This window comes from Mesoplodon densirostris, chromosome 20 (genome assembly GCF_025265405.1).
Source record: "Mesoplodon densirostris isolate mMesDen1 chromosome 20, mMesDen1 primary haplotype, whole genome shotgun sequence".
In the NCBI taxonomy this organism is placed as follows: domain Eukaryota; kingdom Metazoa; phylum Chordata; class Mammalia; order Artiodactyla; family Ziphiidae; genus Mesoplodon; species Mesoplodon densirostris.
The window spans coordinates 17,082,453-17,108,522 of record NC_082680.1 but is presented as its reverse complement, the minus strand read 5'-3'; the positions used below and the strand labels follow the sequence as shown (position 1 = coordinate 17,108,522).

Sequence of the window (26,070 nt, the reverse complement as noted above, 5' to 3'; positions counted from 1 at the left end):
AAAGCAAAGTTAGGGGTCTATATTTTTTCATAGCCTGAGAAAATGGATTGTAGTATTTTACGTCCACATGGGTAAGTTTAAAAAATCTAGCTAGTTTCAACTGACATGGCTGAACACTGAAAGGCTGCCAACAAGTTACTCCAAAAGGATGCAAAGCATGAAGAGACGTGGGCAAGTCAGAGCTCTTTCTGTCTCTCCCTCTCCCTCGACCATGGCAAAGGGCTGAGCGGGGTTCGGGGTTGGTGGTAAAGAATTCTAGTTCTAGCAACTACTGCTCTTTCTTCTATGGCTTTTGCAGAGATGCTTACATTGACTATTATTTGATTAGCACATCTCCAGACAGACTCAGCAAAGGCGGCAGCATGAGACACGTGACACTCGGTTACATCCACTTCATTCACACATCCCCAGTCAGACCAAAACGTAAATCACGAGAAGGTGTCTGTGGTGAAGAACGTTACAAAGGTTATATAAATCTTTATCTTAACAGGCCCCTGAGAGTTTTCCCCTTTATGCGTAGGTGAAAAAGGCAACGAACAAGATCTTCTCGTTCCGTAAGTGCTTTGTGCAACAGCGTCCATGTAGATCCATTTGACAGCATCGTTTAGGGAGGAGTCTCCTGGACCGAGTCGGAAGCCTTCCTCCAGAGTTCTGGTCTTGTCTGGAAGGTGCCGGTTCGGGCCATGACTTTCCAGTTCTAGGGCAGGCTGTGCAAAGGTGGCTCCAGCCCCCACCCCACCCCCCCACCCTCCACCCCTCCCACCCCCCCACCCCCCCCACGATTGTGGGTGGGTCAGTGCTGCAGAAACGCAGTCTGTCTCCGGCTCCCAGGAAGGTCATCTGGGTGAGATGCTGGGGCTGGGGAAGGAACCGGAGTTCCGTGGCGACTGGAAGGGGATGGCAGGTGACGTGGGGGACCTCTTGGGGCTGCACAGGTCCCCGTTGTGCAGCTTCCACAGCAGCTCCTCATTCTCCATGGAGAGGCGCTTGTTGACTTTGGACTCCTTCTCCAGAGACTCCTGCAAGACGGCTTGCTCCGTGGAAAGTTGCCTGAAAGACAAAAAAACCCCCAGAAATCCTGTGACTCTGAATTGCTTTTTTCTTTTTTTAAAGGTTGAAAAAAAAATCTTACTATTTTAAATTTGAGAGCCCCAAATGATCTCTTTGGAATAAAATGAGCTACTGTGCGTGGGTACTGGGCTGGCAGAGAAACCCGGGAAGTGTGACCTAGAGCCAAAGAAAAAGCTGCACTTTGGGGCAATTTCATAGTAGGGTGAGTGACGCTCCCACAGCCATGCTGCATGTCTTAAGACCCTCGTACGTGTGGGGCTGTTTCCTGTTTGGTCTTGTGGTGTTCTTTCTCTGAAAGGGAAGGGAAGGCTTGCCCGCTGAGGACTCCGCCTTTGGTCCAGGCCACTGTGGTAAAGGCACTAAATGCTACAATTGCATTTTTCCAGATAGAAATCAGAACCTCATTAACTACCCGCTTCTGTTGCATTTCCAGGAGGGGCGTGAGTGGAGTGTGGTGAGAAAGTAACACTCGATGTTTGAGGAAGGGAGGAGCTTGGGGAAAATAGGACAGTTTTATTTTTACCTTGAAATTGCCATGTGCTTGTCCATCCGAGCTTTTAATTCTTCATTCTCCTGCTGGAATCGCTTCAGTTTGTCCACCAGTGCTGTGTTGTTGTCCACCTTGGTGTCAACAAGAGTACCAACATTTATACATTAAAAATTACATAAAGCCCCTTATTTCCCTAAGGTACCTTCCTGACACCAGCACACACTGGAGAGATTTAATTCGGGAAAGTTTAACAGTATGTTGACTGTCTCTACACTGACGCACTGCAAAAAGAATCTACTGCAGCAAAACGGAGCACGTGGATATTACTTTTTAAAGGTATGCCAGGTCACTTGAAAATGGACCAACCCAGGGGGTTAGTGATGTGTTCAAGTTCACATTGTTTTAGAATTCCCAAGAATTGGTGCCCTGCCTTTGGCAACCCTTGGGGGCCGTGCTTCTTTCAGTTTCAAGGTGATAAACACTGGCTGCCTAGTGGCTGTTTTCTTTATCAGAGGCACTACAGCTTCTTATGGTAAATTCTGAAAGAAAAAAAAAAATCCCACATTTGATGAAAATTCAGTTCGTGGCAATGTTTAATATGACTCTAATCATGGTCTCCCGGTTACTCTTCAGCATTTACCTCCGTGTGGTCACATAAAGCGATCCACAAAGCTCTATAGAGCCTTAAAATAAACAAGTGACACTACAGAAAGCATTCCTCCTTAGTTGAACTAAAGATACGTTTGTTTGCCTATGGATTGCCCAGACTAAACTTTCAAGGAAAACAAACTGATCAGTTGAGAGACTGAAGGATAAAAGCCCAGAAGACATTGAATCAGTTAACACGATGAATTGCCAGTTACATCCCTGCTTACTTTCTAAAGGTAAGATTTTATTACTTGCTCCGAGGCGACATCACAGCTCTGTCAGAATTCATTCTAAGTCCCTGTCACTGCTGCCCGTGACTAAGCTACTCTCACTCTGGCTCTTAGTTTGCAGTCCTACTGTTCTTAACATCTTATTTTCCAGAAAAAGCTTAGGACAAGCCAACCAAGTGAAATATCCAAAAAAAAAAAAAAAAAAAATGTGACTAGCGTGTAAGAAAAAGGGGGCATTGGAATTTCCAGGCAGTATAAAGGAATTCAAGATAAAAACATGAGGTGGGAAAATCTGGAATTAAAGACTGTGGGTAGGAATTAGCCTTAAAATATTAATCTCATCCAATTCCTCATTTTACTGGAGAGGAAACTAGCCCTGGAATTTTGCTCTTAGAGCTAATTATCAGCAGAGCTAGTTTTTACACTGAGAAAGCCTCCTTGCTTTCTAAGTGTCTTATTTTCAATAAAGGTCTGGAGCTTACAAATAAGGTAACAGTGAGTTTACCTGTCATCGTATTGACCCCTTCTTCTGCATATACACCATGCCATACTGACTAATCTCTTGGGCATGGCAAGGGACAGAAATACTTGTGGATCAACAAAGATCAAGACATATGAGTAACTTGACAGCGGAGTCTGTTCTTACTGCACATGATGGTTTGAAGAGTTTTGATGTATGCATGGCATATGGGGCAAGCAGTTATTAACAGGATTATCTGAGTCATTGTTGATAGCCACAGTGGCAGTCGTGAGACCTGATACAACACAATGACCTTTGGCAGGAACTGGTGTATATACGAGGTTGGGCCCATTGATAGACCGTGAGTTCTTTCCTTCCTTTACAAAAACAAAACTTCCTCGTCATTCCAAGTGCCCATCTATCCACATGGGGGCTTAGCTCTTACCTCCCTTGATAGGCAATTGTCAAAACCAAACACCAAAAACCAAACAAACAGACTAATGATGAGTGACTTCCATGCTCCCTACTGTCCAGGGCTGGTTTGGGTTTGAACTGAGGTATTTACTCAACACTGAGTTGCCCATAATTAGGGGGAGAAGGGACAAAGCAGTGCGAGGGGCCCGGCGCAGTCCAAAGTGGTGTACAAAGTACAGCACTGGCTGAGAACACCTGTGCTGCCGTGGCAAACCCTGCAGGCTTGGCTAGACTCCTGGGTCTTAGCAGTCGTGTTCCAGGGCTGGACCAAGGCTCATGCAGCACGGGGCTTGCTGCTCACACACGCAGTCCTGGATGGACTCATCACAGGCTAGCATCTGCTAACGTCAGTTCTGTCCTAGAGGCTGTGAACTAAACTTTATTCATATTTTGCATAGTGCTGGCTACTTGTACAACCAGATTAATTTTATAAAAGGGCAATTCTTTTATCACAGTCTAATTCACACGAAGCAAGATGAAGAATTTAGATAGCAAGGTTCGACTGCTCTGATGGAATTAATTTATGTACTCAACAGGTTTGAGCAAAAGAAACCCACCCAGAGGTGGTGGTATATTAAAGGACAGCTTTTACATTATTTAAAAATTCTTCTTATGCAGGTGGATATTCCCAGACCACTGAAACGGGAGACACTTGCGTGTTGTCATTTTTCTAAACACTGAATGCTACCTTTTACATGTTCCTTGAAAAAAATGTTCTAGAAGGTAGCAATGAATAAGCCTTAAGCTGACATGGAAAAGAAAATTTAACCTCTTCTACCTCTCCTATGTTTCCTATCTTTAAATAGCAATGAAGACAATTCCACAGGTCTAGTTCAGAGGCCAGTTCCTGTGCCTCAGATATTTTACCCCGTTTAAGGTTCTGAATGAAATGTACCAGTTTCTCCATTTTCATTAACTTGATGTCCTGTTGGTGCAGCTTCTCATTCTTGATCTCTAAAACAGCTTTCAGGCTTTCTAACTCTTGCTCCAGATACATAATCTGAGGGTTTTTCTGGAAAACACACAGCGGGATATGGCTGTGACTGATCATTTAACACAATCTCATGGTTCAAACTCTTAATATAAAGACATTTGATTAGATTTAGAAATTAAACAAGTAGCAAGAGACATCAACCTTCTTACGGCAGTTTCAAAGAAAGGTGAAAAGAAGGGTTAAGACATCTTTAACTTCAAAGTCTTTGGTCTTATAAAACATTTCACATTTGAAAACAAACATTTCACTCACATGTCAGTAACTTAATATGGAAAAAATATTGGTAGCACCAAATATTTTATTGGAAGTAAGATAAAAACCACAGCTTACAATACAAAACAAAACTCTGGCTAGAGAGTACACAATTCCAAGTCCTGGCCAGGTGTTTTGGGGGGAGAAAGGGAACAATAATTCTCTGTATCCAAAGTCAGTAACTCATGAGGAATGAACGGGCAGTGTGTTTATTGGGCTCTCTGGAAAACAAGAGGAATGGCAATCACGTTCTGAGTCTTTTGGACGTTCGCTATGACGGGACTAGGTTGGCCTGGCCATACTTCTAGAGCAGGATTAACACCCCATCATTTTGTGACACCCGAACACCTACATGGCACAGAGCACGTGCACTACGAAAATTCTATGCAAGATAAACACTATGTAAGGGGAGCTCATCCTCTGAGAGCACGAGACCAGGGTGGGTTCCCCAACTCCTTGTTTTAATTATTGAAATTCAAGTGAACCTTCCAAAATGCACGACACAAGTTAAAGGCACACAATCTATTGATCTGGTGTTCAGCGAGGGAATTTCTCAGACAAGACTCAGTGGTGTCGATCATCAAAACTAGCCTCCTGGACAGTGGTTAACGCTCTGGAGCAACCCTTAGGGAGAATCAGGGAAGGTGCCCTTGGGGATCACTTAAACCCCTCACTTCGCAGAAGGAGACAGAATTGCACAGCTCAAGCGACCTACCTGCTCAGGGCCCGAACGTGCTGGGGTGGGGACCAACCCCCGATCCTCAACTCCAGGGCTCTTCCAGAAACTTCCTACATTTCATATACTGTTACATTCTTCCATATGATTTTTTTAAACCATAAAGAGAGCAAATCCCATCTTGCTGATTTTTAAAGTTCCAGAAACTTCCTACATTTCATATACTGTTACATTTTTCCATATGATTTTTTTAAACCATAAAGAGAGCAAATCCCATCTTGCTGATTTTTAAAGTTAGAGTGCATGCAGCCTTGCTCCCGCTGCACCTTTTTCTACTTCTCTGCCCACCTGGCCCTTTCTCCCTCACTCTCATACACGCTCTTTTCCCACAACCTGGGCAGGCTTAGGTGGGGTAAGGCATGAGAGAGTCCTGCTTTCCTCAACCTGTTTCCCTTGTGAACTTTCTCAGGAGCTGCTGCAGGATCAGGAAGCTCTTTAAAAGCGTTCCCTGAACCACTCATAAGATTTACACCCTGCGTGTGAAGTCTACAGATTTCTTTTGCAATCGAATTTTTCTAAGAATCTTCTAGAATAAATAGCTTTGAAATTTCATTGAATAGGACCTCATCCAATTGCATTCAAATGTCTAGAGGGTCTCTCAATGACATATCAGCAGAAGAGCTCACTGAGGAACCCAGGTACTTCGAGAGTTGCGACAGGTCTTAAATGGCACAAAAGCTCTGCTTCTGCAGCCCCAGGCAAAAAATACGTGGAATGAAAAGACAGAAGCAGCAGCCCCCCCAAAAAAAGTTGGGGGATGCAGAGGAGTAAGGATACAAGTTGCAAGAGAAAGTTGAGTTTACCAGAGAAATTTGTAGTTTTCAAAAGTGAGGACTGGACTTCCCTGATGGTGCACTGGTTAAGAATCCGCCTTCCAATGCAGAGGACACGGGTTCAATCCCTGGTCCAGGAAGATCCCACATGCCACGGAGCAACGAAGCCCATGAGCCACAACTACTGAGCCTGCATGCCACAACTATTGAAGCCTGTGCGCCTAGAGCCCGTGCTCCGCAACAAGAGACACTACCGCAATGAGAAGGCCGCGCACAGCAAGGAAGAGTAGCCCCCGCTCGCCACAACTAGAGAAAGCCCCGCACACAGCAACGAAGACCCAACACAGCCATCCATAAATAAACAACTTTTTTAAAAGTGAGGATTATCCATACAATGAAATATTGTTCAGCCATCAAAAGGAATGAAATGTCTGTACCTGCTACAATATGCATGAACCTTGAGAACATAAGCTGAGGGAAAGAAGCTGACGCAAAAAGCTGCATATAGCACAATTTCATGTCAATGAAATCTCTAGAACAGGTACATGGATAGAAACAGAAAGGAGACTGGTGATCCCGTAGGGTTAGGGAGTTTTGGGGGGAAATGGGGAATGACTGCTAAAGGGTGCAGGGTGTCTTTTGGGGGGTGGGTGATAAAAGTGTTCTGTAATTAGATCCTGGTGACCAAGGTATAACTTGTGAACCGCTGAATTGTATATTTTAGAAGGGTGAATATCGTGGTATGTAAATTATATCTCAATATAGCAAGTTAATTAAAAAATGAAGTCTTTACATAAAACCCTGACCCTAATTGATAGTTTTCCTGGCTTCCTATAGGTATTAGCTTAGATCACTTGCAATATATTGGATTTCAGCTGTTATGTCAGTTTTGTGTGTGTGTGTGTGTGTGGTACACGGGCCTCTCACTGTTATGGCCTCTCCCGTTGCGGAGCACAGGTTCCAGACGCACAGGCTCAGTGGCCATGGCTCACAGGCCCAGCCGCTCCGTGACATGTGGGATCCTCCCGGACCGGGGCACGAACCCGCGTCCCCTGCATCAGCAGGCAGACTCTCAACCACTGCGCCACCAGGGAAGCCCCTATGTCAGTTTTTAGAATTAAAAAGAAAGACACCAGTAACCAAAGCAGCCACTTTATACAGTTTAAAAATCATACTGCAAGATTCCAAACCCATACTATTTCTCTAGCTGCTGAACACTTAACTGACTCTGACAGCTAAGCAGAAGAAAAATTCATTAGTGATGGGGGAGCATACACAACTTACTAAATTTGCTTTCTCTCTTGACACTCTTTTTTGTTCTTCTGATTTCAACTTTTCATTTAAAGTGTCATTTTCACTCTTCAAACCACTGATTTGTTTCTAAAACACAAACAGTGAAATGTGGAACATAAGTAAACAAGCAGGCACCAGAAACATTGCAAATGTGCACAGAAAGGTACCCAAACCACACAAGCCTCAAGAATGATGATGGGGAGGTGGGCAGGAGGGGTGGTGGTGATTGAGATTTACCTACCTCTAGTGATTCCTGTTTCTTGTAAAGCAAATCCTCAAGTGATTTCTTTTCCATTTCATGGCTTTTCTTGATCTCTGGAAGTGATTTTTTTTGAGTCAATAACATCCTACGAGATCACTGTATACTACAGTCATTGTAGCACACGGATGCAACAGCAGATTATGAGGCACTGCGCCTATGTTACTTTATATTTCTATGGCACTTTTGTACAAATTAAACTACTTGTTCTCAAATTAGCCCATGAGGTGAGTAGGGCAGATAATTCCCATTTTATGAATGAGAACATAGAGGCCCAGAGAGGCCAAAAGACCTCAGGGAACAAAGAGCACACCTGCGGGGAATGGGGCCGGGGCCGGTCAAACACCGGCCTTCAGACTCCTGGTCAGGAGGCCCCGTGCTCTGTTCCAATTGCCCTTCACGAACCAAACAGAAGTCTCAAACCCATCTCCAGCAGGAAGGAAGACAAACAATGTTTACCCAACATCCACCCTGGGCCAGCCACCTTTACATGTTCTCATCTCTGGCCTCACACAACAAGTCTGTTTTTCTGATGAGAAGGCCCTTGACAAAGTTCACAGGGTCAGTTCTCACCACGTGTCCATATGTTTCTCTGTAGATGCAATGGGTTCGGTGTAACAACTTCAGCTACATGGGCACTTATCTTCTGTAAAAAAATGGCTTCTATTCTTTTCCTTTTATTTCAACCCTTCCAATCATGATGAAATAATAAAACACATCTTTACTGTTGTGGCCTCTGTTGCGGAGCACAGGCTCCGGACGCGCAGGCTCAGTGGCCATGGCTCACGGGCCCAGCCGCTCCACGGCATGTGGGATTCTTCCCGGACAGGGGCACGAACCCATGTCCCCTGCATTGGCAGGCGGATTCTCAACCACTGTGCCACCAGGGAAGCCCCTAAAACACATCCTTTTATTCAACAAATGCCATCTACATTTCACAGCAGTGCTGGTATGCAGAAGTGCCTGGCATGGATCCTTCACCATGGTCAGGATATAAACTGACACTTTCAACTTCCCAGGATCTGAAGTGGTCAAGCACAACTATTACCAAAGGGGCCTTAAAGTTCCTTAAAAGTTCATTCTATTTCCTAAAAGGGGGACTTCCCACAACTACTGGGCCCACGTGGCACAACTACTGAGCCCATGCACCTAGAGCCCGTGCTCTGCAACAAGAGAGGCCACCGCAGTGAAAAGCCTGCACACTGCAACAAAGAGTAGCCCCTGCTCGCCGCAACTAGAGAAAGCCCAGCAGCAGTGAAGACCCAACAAAGCCAAAAAATAAATTTAAAAAACCCCAAAACTATATTTCCTAAAAGCCTGGCATTTAAAGCAAACTATTATTTGCATCCTTAGGGGAAAGGGGATCTCCTCACAATGAACAATGCAAAAAGAAACCAAAAAACACTCCAAACGGAATACCACAGGGTATTCTCTAGAGGGGAAAGTTATGAATCATTTCCGTTTTAAAACATATCACGCTGTTCCACTAGCTCTTATTCTATTTCAATAGAAAAAAGCATTCTTGCCTGAAAGGGAGGTTTCATAGGCCTTCTTTAGCAAGTCTACTTTCTCTGAGTGGCTTGCTTCAATTTCCAACTTTGAGGTTTCATGGGCAGCACTTAAGTTGTCAAACTATAAGAAAAAAAACAAAACAAAACAACAGTTTACCAATAAAAAGTCCTAAGGTGAATAATAAGCAGCAGCATTAGGAAATCTGACACATGAGCTTGCATTCAAGTCTAAGGCCTACCAGACACATGTAAAGAACAACCCAACTGGGGTTTGCCAGTCCCTGTGCTCCAGTCCACCCTGCCTCAGGAACACAACACGCAGCTCTCCAGGGTCCATGGATGGAAAGGGCTGGGTCCACCATACGGAACGAGGATATGTCCCATGGTGAAAGGACCGTATAAGCTCTACACCTGTCATGTTGGCCTCTATATTCTCGGTTCCTGGCACATGCCTGGCATATAGTTGGCACTGTGTAAATATCAGCTAAATGAAAAACTGATTTTAAATGGGAACAAGGAAATTAAAGAGAGGTTTAGGACATACCATTAAGTGAAAAATACAAGTTATTAAACAAGAGCCATTTTAAAAAAGAAGAAGAAATGCAAGCCAATGTTTTAGCAGCACCAGAATGTTTGCAAAGGGATTATTTCTAGGTAGTAGGATAAAGGGATGTTTTACTTTTTAAAATATATCCAAAAAGAAACAAAAACGCTAATTTGAAAAGATACATGCACCCCAATGTTCATAGCATTATTTATAATTATCAACATATGGGAGCAAACTAAATGTCCATCAACAGATGAATGCATAAAGAAAATGTGATACACTATATATATATATATATATATATATATATATATATATATATGGACCACTACTCAGCCATAAAAAAGAATGACATTTTCCATTTGCAGCAAAATGGATAGACTTGGAGAGCCATTATGCTAAGTGAAATAAGACAGAGAAAGACAAATACTGTATGATATCACTTGTACGTGGAATTTAAAAAATACAACAGACTAGTGAACAGAAAAGAAGGAGACTCACAGATATAGAGAACAAACTAGTGGTTACCAGTGTGGAGAGGGAAGGGGGAGGGGCAAGATAGGGGTGGAGGAGTAAGAGGTACAAACTATTAGGTATAAAACAAGCTACAAGGATATTGTACAACATGGGGAGCACAGCCAATATTTTATAATAACTATAAATAGAGTTATAATCTTTAAAAATTGTGAATCACTATATCGTACACCTGTAACATATAATCTTGTACAGCTATACTTCAATTAAAAAAATTTTTCTAAAGGGTTGTTTTAAATTTTATCTTTTCTTTTTTTCTTCTGATCTTTCGCTCAATGTATGTACATTGCTTTGATCATAAAAAATTTAATTTAAAAAACTTTTCATTTATTTAAAATCTAAAGAAGTTCATCAAGGGATGTCCAACAAAGAGAAGGTCATCAAAGGAAGGCCATCATCAGACAACAGTTAGAATTCAAATTAATAGCCATGGCCAAGCACATGCTCAGGTTCTGAAAGCACAGACCTGCTCCTGTAACTGAGTTTTGTACTTCTCTGCTTCTTCGATGTAGATATTCTGAAGCTTTTCACACTCCCCGGTGTAAAATTCTTTAAGCCGATTCTCCAGCTCTGTTAGATCAGTCTGGTGCTGCTGGTTTAGCTTCTGGACAAATCCTTCATAAGCTATTTGCAACTCATTCCTGGCTTTTTCTAACTTCTCACAGGTGGTTGAAGCAGTGACTGAAAAGAGATGGAAAAAGAAAAGGGAAAATTACACTTAACCTGCTAAATGTCCTAAATTCATAACATTCACACACAGATGTGATGACTCTGGAAGCATAAACACAGGGCTCTCAGAGTACTCGATTCTCTCAGGACCAGATTTTCAAACATAATAGTATAGAAGTGAACGATAAAAGGGAATGAGAGGAAGTGGTCTCTGGCAGCAAAACGTCAACTGTCTATCATGCAGTAAGAGAAGTCCTTGAGCACAGCCAGGTTCCCAAGTGAAGTGCACCCTTTCACATGGTGACCAATCAGTGCAGGGGCTGTAACGAGAGGAGACTCTGATTGGCCGAGGCATCTCTAAGGCAGGCCAGGCACTAGAGGAGGCAGCCGAGATGTAGGAGCAGGTAAGACCAGAGAGAAGCAATAAATAGACTTTAAGCTTGTATGCAGTTGGAGCCAATTTAAACTCATTACTTCAAAAATACAGTAATAAAAACAAAATACTAGAATATATTGAACACAAATCACCAGAACATAAAAACTTTAGGAAAAATACATTGAGAAGCTACAATACAATGCAAATATATTGAAAGGTTAACATTTTTAAAAGGCAAAGTAATTTGATAAACATAAAATCAGAGCATCCTAACTCTTCACTACCACTACCAAAAACAGAAGTACTAACAACACCTTGCAGAACTTGCACATAAACACATACCCACACAGACTATAATAAATCCTGAAAGAAATGGGAGAATATATATGCAAATGAAGCAACCAACAGGGGATTAATCTCTAAAATATACAAACAGCTCATGCAGCTCAATATCAAAAGTACCCAAATAACCCAATCAAAAAATGGGCAGAAGGGGACTTCCCTGGTGGCACAGTGGTTAAGAATCTGCCTGCCAATGCAGGGGACACGGGTTTGAGCCCTGGTCCGGGAAGATCCCACATGCCGTGGAACAACTAAGCCCGTGTGCCACAACTACTGAAGCTCGCACGCCTACAGCCTGTGCTCTACAACAAGAAAAGCCACTGCAATGAGAAGCCCATGCACTGCAACGAAGAATGGCCTCCACTTGCTAGATCTAAATAGACATTTCTCCAAAGAAGACATACAGATGGCCAGTAGGCACATGAAGATGCTCAACACCACTAATTATTAGAGAAATGAGAATCAAAACTACAATGAGGTATCACCTCACACTGGTCAGAATGGCCATCATTAAAAAGCCTACAAACAATAAATGCTGGAGAGAGTGTGGAGAAAAGGGAACCCTCCTACACTGTTGGTAGAATGTAAATTGGTACAGCCACTACTGGATAACAGTATGGAGGTGCCTTAAAAAACTAGATATAGGACTTCCCTAGTGTCACAGTGGTTAAGAATCCGCCTGCCAATGCAGGGGACACGGGTTTGAGCCCTGGTCCGGGAAGATCCCACATGCCTTGCAGCAACTAAGCCCGTGAGCCACAACTACTGAGCTTGTGCTCTAGAGCCCGTGAGCCACAACTACTGAGCCTGTGTGCTGCAACTACTGAAGCCCATGTGCCTAGAGCCCAGGCTCTGCAACAAAAGAAGCCACTGCAATGAGAAGCATGCGTAGCGCAACAAAGAGTAGCCCCCGCTCACCGCAACCAGAGAAAGCCCGTGTGCAGCAGCGAAGACCCAAGGCAGCCAAAAATAAAATAAATAAATAAATAAATAAATAAAAACTAAATATAGAACTGCCATATGACCCAGTAATCCCACTCCTGGGCATATACCTGGAGAAAACCACCATTCAAAAAGATACATGCACCCCAATGTTCATTGCAGCACTATTTACAATAGCCAAGACATGGAAGCAACCTAAGTGTCCATCAACAGAGGAATGGATAAAGAAGATGTGGTACATATATACAATGGAATATTACTCAGCAATAAAAAAGAATGACATAATGCCATCTGCAGCAACATGGATGGACCTAGAGATTGTCATACTGAGTGAAGTAGGACACAGAAAGATAAATATCATATGATATCGCTTATATGTGGAATGTAAAAAAAAAGGTACAAATGAACTTACAAAACAGAAGTAGAGTCACAGATATAGAAAACAAATCTATGGTTATCAGGGGATGGTGGGGGAGGGATAAACTGGGAGATTGGGACTGACATATACACACTACTATATATAAAATAGGTAACTAATAAGAACCTGCTGTATAGCAAAGGGGACTCTACTCAATACTCTGGAATGGCCTACATGGGAAAAGAATCTAAAGAAGAGTGGATATATGTATATATATAACTGATTCACTTTGCTGTACACCGGAAACTAACACAACATTGTAAATCAACTATATGCCAATAAAATTTTTTAAAAAATCCTGAAAGGGGCCTCCCTGGTGGCGCAGTGGTTGAGAGTCCACCTGCCGATGCAGGGGATACGGGTTCGTGCCCCGGTCTGGGAGGATCCCATATGCCGCGGAGCGGCTGGGCCTGTGAGCCATGGCCGCTGGGCCTGCGCGTCCAGAGCCTGTGCTCCGCAACGGGAGAGGCCACAACAGTGAGAGGCCCGCATACCGCAAAAAAAAAAAAAAAAAAAAAATCCTGAAAGAGCTCTATCATTTCTTGGGAAGCCCGACTTTGGACTTTTGCAGGCTTCCTGTACTGATGTTAGATACGGGGGAAAGGCGTGCTACTCTGTAAGGAGGATGCATGTTCTCAGCACCCCAGAGCGCCCATGGACTTATGCAAAACGGGTACTGGTAAGTCTGCTTATGATAAAGGAATCCTTATGTCTCTTTTGGTAAGGAATATGTACTTCTGGAGTAGTGGAAGGAAAACGATTGTTTTAGGGACAAGAAGAGGAGAGTTTAGATCAATGAACATTCCGACCTAAGGAGTGGGAAATTGGTTGGCTCCTGGGGTGAATTTCGGGCAATGATGTAACTTGTTTTCTTGGGAATATGCCACATGGCAGTAGAAATACCAGCCCATACTTGTCCCATATCAGTATGCCTTCAGAAGCAAAATAAGTCATATTGAAATAATGACAAGCATAGTGTCTGCTAAAGAGAACCCTTAAAATTCAAATAAACCCACAAATGTTTACTGAACTAACAGTAAAGGCAAAAACAAAGCAAGAAATACTATCCTGATATCGAGGGTAAAAACTGTATTCCACGATGAGCAACGGGGAGCCTGCACAGTGCACCTTGGGAACTAGAACATCCCCAAGGCAGACAAGTTGGAGAGAAGACTCAACAAGGCAGATGCAGACCAGATTATAGAGATCATCAACATCACCGACAACTCAGGCCTTTGGGACTCTGTTTGGGAAGTTATTTTTTTCTTTAAAAGAATTTATTAAAAGATGATGGCCATGCTGATTGCTACAGAATACCCTCCTCAGATCACTACTTATTTATCAAAGGAGGAAAAAGTGATTCATGAAGGCAAATGTTAGCCAAAGAAGGAAACGTATTCGCTTCCACTGCCTTTCCAAAATAATACAAATAAAATGATAGGGCCACAAGCCTCCTTGTGTGAATTCCATGTTACAGCTCTATATGAAAGAAGACAGTAGAAAACTATTTGCGAGCAGTCAATAAAGGCACCAGAATAGCTTTTCTAGTCAGAGAAATCTTGATTTCACACAGCCTTCTGATTTAATTCCCTCAGGATTTCAGATAACAGCAAAGTAAAAAACAAAACAAAAAATTCTATCTCATCTGAATGCTCATATCTGAGATAAAATGTCTAAGTGAACCAAAAACTAGAAGAGCTTCCGTGTAGAAGTTAGCAGTATGCTACACCTGCCGGATTTCAGCACATCTGCTTGTAATCAAAGACTGTCAGTCTGGATGTGTAACTGTATAACTTTAAAATCAAAAAGGATAGATGGAAGTCCTCTCACACTGGCGGCCGGACAGGGTGTTTCCTCTTTTTTTTTTTTTTTTTAAAGAAGCTTAAATAGTGTTTGATTTTCTTGGCCACTGTGCAGAGAGGTAATGGGAGGACAGGACGGAAGGAAGGGTACAGGGAAAAAAAATGGGTCGGATGGGGCAGCGGTGGTCACTGCTGTTAGGACAACAGTCCCAAGGCAGGCCCGGCCCCAGGTGGTGACATCAGCCTGCAGCTGTGCAGGAACAGCTGGGCTGAAGTGATCCCTCACACAAATGGCTCTACTTTGAGCTAACGGGCCTGGGCTCCTGGGGAAGCACTTATCTGGCATAAAGACTCATGAAATACTTTTCTAAAGGACACACATGTCAACGCTGTATCAAGGGTTCTCAGCACCCCTGATGGCTGGACACACTCGTGGGGAGAGTCGGGGACGCCAGCCTGGGGTTTCAGTCCTGGCCTTTTCCCTGTACTTATTTCAATTTAGGAGCGATTTCTATGCCACCTGGGCTCTTACTTCTGTTTTCAGTTTTGTCTCTTCCTTGCTTATTCTCCAGAATTCCATTCACTCTCAGTCAATTAATCAAACACCCAAGACAGCCAAAATCAAATATGAATCTTTCAGAATTCGGACCAAGCAAGGAGTTTTCGCACAGCGTTAGGCGATCCTGTTTTCATGAAGTTAGCGCACGGATGCAAAATCCACAGACTACAAAGTAGTCCTTTTGTCCTTGCTGTTTTAATCATTCTATTAGGCAATTTTTAAAAGCATGTCTGTGACAAAGGACACCAAAGAGACCGCTGCCTGCAGAAAAATTGATGGATTATCATTTTTGTGCCCATATTGGGAAAATGCAGAAGCCCTCTCCAGCAATCTATTAATTAAAATGAGAGACAGAGTTTTCAGAATTAAGAAGCAAAAGAAAGAAACCAACTCATTTACAAGATCAGCCCTGGGCTTCCCTGGCGGCACAGTGGTTGAGAGTCTGCCTGCCGATGCAGGGTACACGGGTTCGTGCCCCGGTCCGGGAAGATCCCACATGCCGCGGAGCGGCTGGGCCCGTGAGCCATGGCCGCTGGGCCTGCGCATCCGGAGCCTGTGCTCCGCAACGGGAGAGGCCACAACAGTGAGAGGCCCGTGTACTGCAAAAAAAAAAAAAAAAAAAAAAAAAAAAAAAAAAAAAGATCAGCCCTAAAACATAAGGCCACGTTACAAGCTGGAAGTTGACATTTCAACCTGAGATGAACCAGGCCTTAGAAGAATTCGAGGCCAAGGACAGAACAGGAAAAACAGAGAGACGCTCTCCTGACAGTTTAAAACATGGATAACTAAGCAAGGAAAGAATATTTCACAAGTGGTGAAATGCTTGAAATTTTTCCTTTTCGATTATTTGGATGACATCTACAGAAGGCCCAATGCCAGAATCAAATATAACCTTGAGAAGAGAACTGGCTTCGTCCTGGGTCCTTTAGCACTTTTCCCCAGGACTGAAGTACAGCCATTACCTCATTGGTCCTGGTGGCCTTTCCTAAGAGGAAGAGGTCAGATTTTTATTATTTCCATCTCATGGAGACCGATTTCCCTTTGGTGACTGATAAATGTACTGTTTACAATGAAAAACATTACACAACCATGGCCCTAAATTGCTAGTATTCTTTTGAAATGATACACGGCTTTCTTAATTTTTATATCTGAGTAGCAGGTTTCGTCATGAGACAACTAGAAATACTTTAATTCTCGGGAACATAAATGTCTTAACAGAACAGAGCTAAACACTTAGGTTCAAATCTCAGCCACACCACTTACCTGCTATGTGATTTGAGCAAATGACTTAAGCTTTCTAAGCCTGAACTTCCTTATTTTTAAAGTGGCGCTAATATTAGTGCCTTCCCTGCAGGATTAAATAAAATATATGTGAAGCGCTTGGCCGGGGCCTGACCAGAGTTAAGTATGCAACAAATGTGACCGTTATTATTGCTAGCTTTGCCAAAATGATTCAAATGTGTCTGAAGAGTCCACAAAGACATGCTTGGTGGGGAGGGGTGTCCATGACACAATGTGACAGTTACAAAGATGCACTGCTCGTCTAGTATTCAAAGAAGGTAAACACACACACACACACACACACACACACACACACACACACACACACACACACACACACACGAGGATAGGGTACACATCCACCCCAAAGCTTCACTTTCTAATACTACTGTTCTTGGCATTATATGCAATAGAATTTCTCCAACTTTTAGGTAATTTTATCTAAATTGGACATAAAATATGGAAGAGAAAAAAGAAAAAGAAAACTAGGGGGGTAAGGTCACTCAGGAGATCATGCAAAGTTTCACGATGCCATACAAGAGTTCATGACAGAAAGAAGAGACAAACAGGAAAGCAAGATGACTTCATTCCCCAGCTGTACACCCACACTCTCCCTAGACGCTTCCAGCAGGCCTGCTGTGAGTGCCAGCCCTTCCTTGAGCAGGGTTCCCTTCTCCGCACCATCCAGGAGGGCAATGAGGTAGGTGTCCGGTCCAGCCTCTCCTGCCTCCTCTGGGTCTCTCTCAGCCTCTCTCTCCGGGCACCTCACCTGCTTTTATTTCTGGGCACCCCTCCATCCCTTTCTTTAACAGCACACACTTCTCAGGGCAGACATGCTTTTTAAAAAAACAACTTATAATTGTGGAATAATTTTATTAGATTGATAGAAAAGGTACAAAGAGACGGTACCAAGAGCTCCCGTATACCCTTCACCTAGGTTCCCCAGATGTTACCATCTTATGTAAAGCCAGGACATTTGTCAATACGAAGGTTTTAACGTTGAAGCAATACTATGAACTCTACTACAGACTTTATTCCAATTTCCCCAGTTTTTCTACTAATGCCCCCCCCTTTTTAAGAATAAACTTTTTTAGAATATTTTTAGATTTTCATAAAACTCGTAAGGATAGAATAGTTCCCAGATACCTCTCTCCCAGTTTCCCCTAATGCTGATATCATATATTATGACAGGACATTTGTCGAAACTAAGAAATAATTTTACTGGCACACTAATATTAACTAAACTCCAAGCTTTGTCCTTTCTTTCTGTTCTAGGCTCCAGCCCAAGATAGCCACCTGCATTTACTCATCACACTTCCCTCATCTGCTCTGATCTGTGAATGTGTCTTTCCTTGCTTTTCATCATCTTGACAATTTTGAAGCCAGGCATTTTACAGAATGTCCCTCAATTTGGGTTTGTCTGATATTTTCTCTGCATACTCCTCTGACCCAGAAATTCCACTATTAAGAATATATGTGTGGGGGCCTCCCTGGTGGCGCAGTGGTTGAGAGTCCGCCTGCCGATGCAGGGGATACGGGTTCGTGCCCCGGTCTGGGAGGATCCCATGTGCCGCGGAGCGGCTGGGCCCGTGAGCCATGGCCGCTGGGCCTGCGCGTCCGGAGCCTGTGCTCCGCAACGGGAGAGGCCACAACAGTGAGAGGCCCACATACCGCAAAAAGAAAAAAATAAAAAAATAAAAAAAAAATAAAAAAAAAAAGAATATATGTGTGGGACATACTCCCACACATATAAAATGAGGGACATACGAAGCTATTCACTAGAGCATTTTTTTGTAAGAACAAAACATTACAAACAACTGAATGTCCACCATGAAGAAACGGGTTAAATTAATTACGGTATATCTATATAATGGAATAGTTTCCAAAAAATAATTTTACAGCTATTTGAAAAAATATTGAGGAAGTTCTCTGTGTATTGATCTTTAAGAAATGCTAAGCAGAAAACAAGGTGCAGAACAGCATGTATAATACTCTACCACCTGTGTATAAAAGGAAGGGGAAACAAATATCTATCTTACGTTACTTCTCCTGTACCCCAACCCCAGAACCATAAATGGCGACATAACCTTCTATCATAGTAGCACGATTATTTCATAGTATTATTCTCTGAAGGGAAATCTGCTCGTGACACACTTCCAGGGCAGGTGACCATGTCGGTAACTCTCTTAAACTGGGGTCTAGTCTGCTTCAAATTGGAGATCATATACCTGAACAAAGTAACCAAGAAGCCCTTTTTAAAAAGTAAAATGCTACTTTGTGGAGAGGCTGGTGCCCAGAGAACAACAGAAGGGCAGGGACCTAGACTATCAACAACAAGCATTTCCAACTTCTGCAGATCCGTTTCCTGATACGCCAGGTAGGACTAAATACCACCTGCTCTGCTAGCCTTACAGTTGGGTGAGGATAAAGTGAAAGAGCGCTCTATTTTGTGCAGTGAATCTTCACAGACTGTCTGTGGGATGGTCATCTCCTCATAAAAGCCCCAGGTTTTGCTCCCCAAAGGTCCTGCTTTTTCACAAGACCACAAAATTTGGCAGACATGTGAGAAAGACAACGGTCTCTTTCTGAATTTTGAAATTAGCTATAAAAAGCTTTCAGATTGCTCTTGGGCATTATATGAATTGACAAGAACTGATTTCAAAAGCCTTCCACTAATCACAACTTACTAGGAATTTACTTTCACAAACCAACTGCAACGTCAAATCCATTCTCCGATAAATAATACCACCTTCCCTTTAAAACTCAGTTCAGACTTTACAAAGTGCTCTCGTATTTATTATTCCATGTAATAGAATACAGTCATGTCTTGAGTTAATAACATAGGTATTATCTTAAATCTCACTTTACTAGACTATAGAGGGGACGGACGTGGCAGAACCGGGTCTAGAACTCAATCCGCTCAGCCCTTCTCAGTGCAGGTTCTATAGTACAGAACACGGAACAACCTGATCCAAGAGGCTGTTTTCTCAACTTGAGATGCATTAAGAGAGAAGTTCATGCAGTCATACAATGGGCACCTCAGAATAATAGGGCTTAATTATCTTGTGCAAGCTAGAGAGACTGCAAAGTGAGGCAGGTAAGAAAATGATCTTTTTTCTCCCTACACTGATTAGTCCTGATGAAATCTTATTCACATGCGGGATGACGGTCTGGCCCAGTCACAGATCTTAGTACATAGGTGCCAGCTGGGCCTCCACGGAGCCCTGGGTTCTCCCTGCCAATAAAAGTCTGCAAAGGTTTTGCTGTTTTTCAGCTTAGTCACTGGCCAACAACATGCTGCACAACAGATGCTCTCATAGTCACAACAGCAAACGTTCCATGGACCAATCAAAACACTTAGGCTGGAAAGTGGATCTGAGTCAAAAGCCTGGCTGAATAACCCGGCATAAATGTTCTAAGCTTCAGGCCTGAGGAAAGTAAGTTAAGACTTTAAGGAAATCACATTTCAATCAAAAGAATAAATTTAACATTAATGAACAGGTGAGTCTGATACTATTCTGTGTCCCCTCCCTGATGATTCATGTTTAGGGGGCAAGGTTCAAAAGGGCAGGTCAAAGTTACCGGTAGGCAGGGACTTCCCTGGTGGTGCAGTGGTTAAGACTCCACACTCCCAATGTAGGGGGCCCCGGTTTGATCCATCCAGGAACTAGATCCCACACGCATGCCGCCAAGAGTTTGCATGCCACAACTAAGGAGCCGGCGAGCTGCAACTAAGGAGCCGGTGAGCCACAACTAAGGAGCCCTAGAGCTGCAGCTAAGACCTGATGCAACCAAATTAATTAAGTAATTTTAAAAAGCCACCTGGAATTTAAAAAAAAACAAAACAAACAACAAAAAGACCCGAAGTTACTGGTATGCATATGATTCGGAAGCCTATGTACAAGAATGGACTCAGTTCAGTTAGAGCTATTTGGTTTTTTTTTTTTTTTTTTGGCTGTATGCAGGCCTCTCACTGTTGTGGCCTCTCCCGTTGCAGAGCACAGGCTCCGGACGCGCAGGCTCAGCGGCCATGGCTCATGGGCCCAGCCGCTCCGCGGCATGTGGGATCTTCCCGGACCGGGGCACGAACCCGCGTCCGCTGCATCGGCAGGCGGACTCTCTACCACTGCGCCACCAGGGAAGCCCAGAGCTATTTGGTTTTATCCTCTTACTCTGCTCACTTAAGTCTTACATACACATATTTTTTACATTAAACGAACAACATTCTGGACAGCTAGTGTGCTGTCAAAGTGTGGCCCAGGGAGCACCTGCATCAGAGTCACCTGGATGATCATTATAAGTGGACGCCTCCATCCCAAGCCACCCGAGTCAGAACCGGGAATCTGCAGTTTTAATCTGGCCTATTTTATTACATAGTGAAGTTTGAGAACCACCATTCTAGACAAATTACATTAAATCAGGAAAAACCGAACATATCAAAACTGGACAAGGACAAGTGAGGGAAAAGACCAGGACAAGGAAGAAGACTCAATAGGCTTTCAGAATAGACACACTTGGTGATATTGTGCATCTGTACAGGTGAAAGAACCAAACCTTTCACTTATAGAGACAGCCAGCCAAAGTCTAAATTTAGGACAGACAGACAAGGATAGAAAAAGAACAAGCCAAGTTTAAGACGGAATCAACTCCATCTTCAATCAACTCAGTGAGATAAAGAATTGTTTTGGCATACGGTTGGTTTTCATTACATATTAATAGATTTTTCATTAAAGCCCACTTCAAAAATCACTTCTGGAATTCTGCAACTCAAAAGTGGCTTAACTGTAAAGAGTTTTAAAATTACTCTAAATATACAACCTTGTTAAACCATAACTGTACACAAACCTAGTGAAAGAATGAACACATTCCATAAAGGCGTGAAGGGAGGTTAGTTCACAGACACAGTCAAGTGTTGATTAGACAACGTGTACACTGCTTTAGGCAGAGCCAAGTCACTTTTTCCTAGTACATAATAACAAGATATTTTAACCTAATAATACTTCTTTAACTCTTGACTTGAATAAGAAGATCCCCAGAGTAGTTATCAATGCAAACTAGTGTTTATATCACATGATTTCCCCATCTTTCCAACAGTTTCACCATGGTTTCTTTTTTTGTAATTAACAGGAGTTTGGTGGTCTAGCCATCTGGATAGGTTTTTATCCAGGTGCTTTGCTTTTCTAGCCTATTGACCTTAAGAAAGTTACATAACTTTTAAGCCTCAATTCATTCTTCCCTCCCTTCCTATACAATGCAAACCTATACAATGCAAACCAGTAGACTTAGAGATGAACACTGATGTCAGCAAAGAGTAGGCACTCAATAAATGTCGCTGCCATACCCATCATCTTTACATACAGAGGGCAAAATCGACTAGTCTTCTGAACCATTACTATGGGAATTCCAGGAATTTTTAGTGAATAAAGGGTTAAAATCTCATTTGTATCATGACATAGGAACAATCAGGACAAATGTATAAAAAGATGTGAGTTAGCTATTAATTCTGATGGCTAGAAAATAATTGTGAAATACAAACTACCTTTTTCTTCATTAACTTAGATGAAAAAATGTGAGTGATTCCAATGATTAAGATCAATAAAAAAATACAGTAGGAACCCTAAAAGATCATAATTATGGCTCTCCATTACACCAACATGACCATAGAAAGAATCAGCATGACACATTTATTCCATATCTCAGAGGTAAAATGTATGCTGTGGATTATGTAGAACATTAAATTGAACTGTAATTTATTTTGAGGGCTGACATTTTAAAAATGACCTAATTAACTGGGATTGTCAGGCATAATGTAAAATGTCTTCAAGAGAATTATAGCTCATCTTACTTTATTACTTATTTTTAACAGTTTATAGGAAAATATCTGTGTACAGAAACCATCAAGTATAAGCATATTATAAGGATAAAACCAACTTCCCTAGCTACCATTCTCAGCAGTAAAATCATTCATTCTCTGAAGTACTAAGCATCAGAAGTACTAACTGCCAGGCCCAAGGTACTAGCTGGTAGAGCTATAAAGATGAAGGACATACTGGCCTTGCCCTTGAAGTGCTCACAGCTCTGCACTGTGAAAAGAGGTCTATAAACAAATACCTATAAGAGCAAGGTACTTGAAGGGTATAGTAGAAGGTGCAGTTCACTTGTTTGAAGGATTTGGGTGAAACTGAATTGAAGACAAGGTATTCTAGCTAAGACTTTAAACATAAGTAATGAGAAGAAGAAGGAGTTTGAGAGGCAAAAATAGAAAGATAGTGGGAAGAGGAGAGAGCCTTTCAAACAGAGAGGAGGCACAAACAAGGCATGAATGAGCCTTTGCCTGCGACCTTGGGAGGGAAAAGGAAGGTGTGCAGAGAGGGGAATGAGGGTCAGACACCATGAAGCTACACCGGAAGGTTACAGACACATCACACACGGTGACTTTAGTATGCTTGGACTTCTTCCCAAAGCCAAAACGGAGTCACTTATGTTTGTTAAAGATGTCCAGTAGAGGACACACATGAGACTTATTACAAGTATAGTCCTGGTAGCACTTGGAGAAGAGAGGAGCAGGCCTGGAGGCAAGGTGACCACTGGGATATACTGCAGGTGAGAAATTACAGGACTTACATTAGTACAGAAGCAGCCAGAATGCTGAAGAGAGATGGATCTGGGCGACACTTAGAACACAGACTGGTATCATGTGGAGGGTGGAGGAAGAGGGTTATGACCTTAATTGGCAGCCTGGGTGGTAAGTGAATAATAATCCAGTGCAGAAGGTGATGAACAGACTTTGAGGAATAGGTCTGAATGAGGAGACACTGCAGAGTATTCCAAAAGCAAGGGGCTGGGGAGTCAGGAAGGTCTGATTACACTGGACTGGCTCATCTACAGGCAGCTCTTCACTGGGAAAAAAGTATTTACAGCTTGGGAAGGAGGGGACTAGAAAAATAAATCTGTGAGTCGACACCCTATGGGTTGTAGTTGAAACCATGGGAATGGGTAAGAAGAACAGCCGACGATGAAAGCCTTACGATGACATTATTTAAGGGGTAAGTGAAATTATGCTACATCCACTCAAAAGGCATTACCATGATCATTAAACACAAGCGTATGAAGACCATGAGGCAAAATGGGAAAGTGCTTGACATAAGTTTAAAAATCAGAGTATCTACAATAACATGGAAGGATCTCAAAAACATTATGTGTGAAAGGAGCCAGACACAAAGAGCATTTATCGTGTGTTTCCATTTACATGAAACTCTATTGCAGAATGGACAAAACTAACCTCGAATGATAAAAATAAGGTCAGTGTTTGCTTCTAGGGGAAGTGGGTCTACTGGAAACGTAACCCAAAGGTGTAGGTTACATGAGTGTGTGTGTTTGTCAAACTGATGGAACAATTAGCATCCTGCTGCATGTAAATTATACCTTAATAATAATAATAATAATAATAATAATAATAATAATAAAAGAGTGCAAAGTGGTATACATTCATATAAACAAAGGAATATGCCAAAATATGGAGCTATGGGCTATTTACCCCTCACTCCACAATTTTCGTTAATTTTCACACATTGTTCTTAAATAAAAAGAAACTTTAGGGAATTCCCTGGCAGTCCAGTGGTTAGGACCCCATGTTTTCACTGCCAGGGGCCCAGGTTCAATTCCTGGTGGGGGAACTAAGATCCCACAAGCCATGTGGTGCAGCCAAAAAAAGAGAGAAAAGAAACTTTAAAACCTAAAATGCCCATAAATATTTATCAATTACCCATGAAAATGGAAAGCATATATATATTTTTCTCATAGGAAGCAGGAATGGATCTCTGCAATTAAGGAGTTTACTGTCTGGGGACTTCTCTGGTGGTGCAGTGGTTAAGAATCCGCCTGCCAATGTAGGGGACACGGGTTCGAGCCCTGGTCCGGGAAGATCCCACATGCCACAGAGCAACTAAGCCCGTGTGCCACAACTACTGAGCCTGCACTCTAGAGCCTGTGAGCCACAACTACTGAGCCCACTTGTCACAGCTACTGAAGCCTGTGTGCCTAGAGCCTGTGCTCCGCAACTAGAGAAGCCGCCGCAATGAGAAGCCCGCACACCACAGCGAAGAGTAGCCCCTGCTCGTCACAATTAGCGAAGGCCCGTGCGCAGCAACAAAGACCCCCTCCCCCCCAAAAAAAAGAGTTTACTGTCTGAAGACAATAGGAAAACACAAGATATAGTATATACACAAATGCAAAATATCAAGGGCTCTCTGGAGCAAAGGGAGCCTCATGCTTTGGTTCTGAGGAGACTGAGAGGGGGTTTTCAAAGAGTTTTTTGCAGAAGCAAATGGTATGTTGTTCCACAAAGCAGGCATGGCTCAGATGCAGATACACACAGGCTGTGCTGGAGGTAATAAGCTGGGTTAACCTGGGAGCAGAGGGCACCTGTCAGGAAACAAGTGAGACCACAGTGGGCAAGTCAGTCAGGGGAGGAGATATCGGAGGCAGTGAGGTCTGAAGATCAAAAGTGCAGACTTGGGCTTCCCTGGTGGTGCAGTGGTTGAGAGTCTGCCTGCTGATGCAGGGGACACGGGTTTGTGTCCCGGTCCGGGAAGATCCCACATGCCGCGGAGCGGCTGGGCCCGTGAGCCATGGCCGCTGAGCCTGCGCGTCCGGAGCCTGTGCTCCGCAACAGGAGAGGCCGCAGTGGTGAGAGGCCCAAGGTAAAAGTGCAGACGTGACTTGGGTTTCAGTGCCCCTGAGCTTACGAGTTGTCCTTTATTCTTTGCAGTTCTTAGCAGTTGGGAACCTTGCCTCGATTTTCATAGAGGAGGTAAAGAAAAACTACTCACTGGGGAAGCGCCACCAACGATGCCCCATTATGTCAGAGGGGAAAGGTGGGTACTTTGATGGCATTGATGGTGGCGGCTCCCTTTTCTTGAGTTGCCTGTGATGGACCAGTCACTTCACATGCACTATCATCTTATTCAAACTCTAAAACAATCCAGCAAAACGCATATTAACTTCCTATCACCAGTGAGCAAACTGTGCGCAAAGAAGTCAGGTAACTTCTAACCAGGAGCGGATGGACAAACACCCAGACAGTGGACTCCGCACCCCAAGCGCTTCTAACATATCAGGAAGGGATCCATCTCATCTCACCTTTCCATGTGTACGTGAAGAGCAAACATAACCTGTCCTAAGGCATTTCTTTTTTTTTTTTTTGCGGTATGCGGGCCTCTCACTGCTGTGGCCTCCCCCGTTGCGGAGCACAGGCTCTGGATGCGCAGGCCCAGCGGCCATGGCTCACGGGCCCAGCCGCTCCGCGGCATATGGGATCCTCCCAGACCGGGGCACGAACCCGTATCCCCTGCATCGGCAGGCGGACTCTCAACCACTTGCGCCACCAGGGAGGCCCAGGCATTTCTAA

At 43.2% G+C, this 26,070-nt stretch overlaps 1 protein-coding gene across 3 annotated transcripts in view; it reads right to left on the bottom strand.

Moving 5' to 3' along the window:
- Positions 1-820: 820 nt before the first annotated feature.
- MTUS1 (microtubule associated scaffold protein 1) overlaps positions 821-26,070 on the bottom strand; it is a 105,837-nt gene continuing 80,587 nt past the window's right edge. For all 3 annotated transcript variants that reach the window (XM_060085949.1, XM_060085950.1, XM_060085951.1), the window contains 7 exons: positions 10,739-10,953; positions 9,207-9,312; positions 7,663-7,736; positions 7,413-7,508; positions 4,269-4,385; positions 1,595-1,692; positions 821-1,050 (listed from right to left, as the gene is read on the bottom strand). In XM_060085949.1, coding sequence (XP_059941932.1) covers positions 837-1,050; positions 1,595-1,692; positions 4,269-4,385; positions 7,413-7,508; positions 7,663-7,736; positions 9,207-9,312; positions 10,739-10,953 — 920 coding nt within the window. In that variant the 3' untranslated portion in view covers positions 821-836. The remainder of the gene's footprint in view (positions 1,051-1,594; positions 1,693-4,268; positions 4,386-7,412; positions 7,509-7,662; positions 7,737-9,206; positions 9,313-10,738; positions 10,954-26,070) is intronic.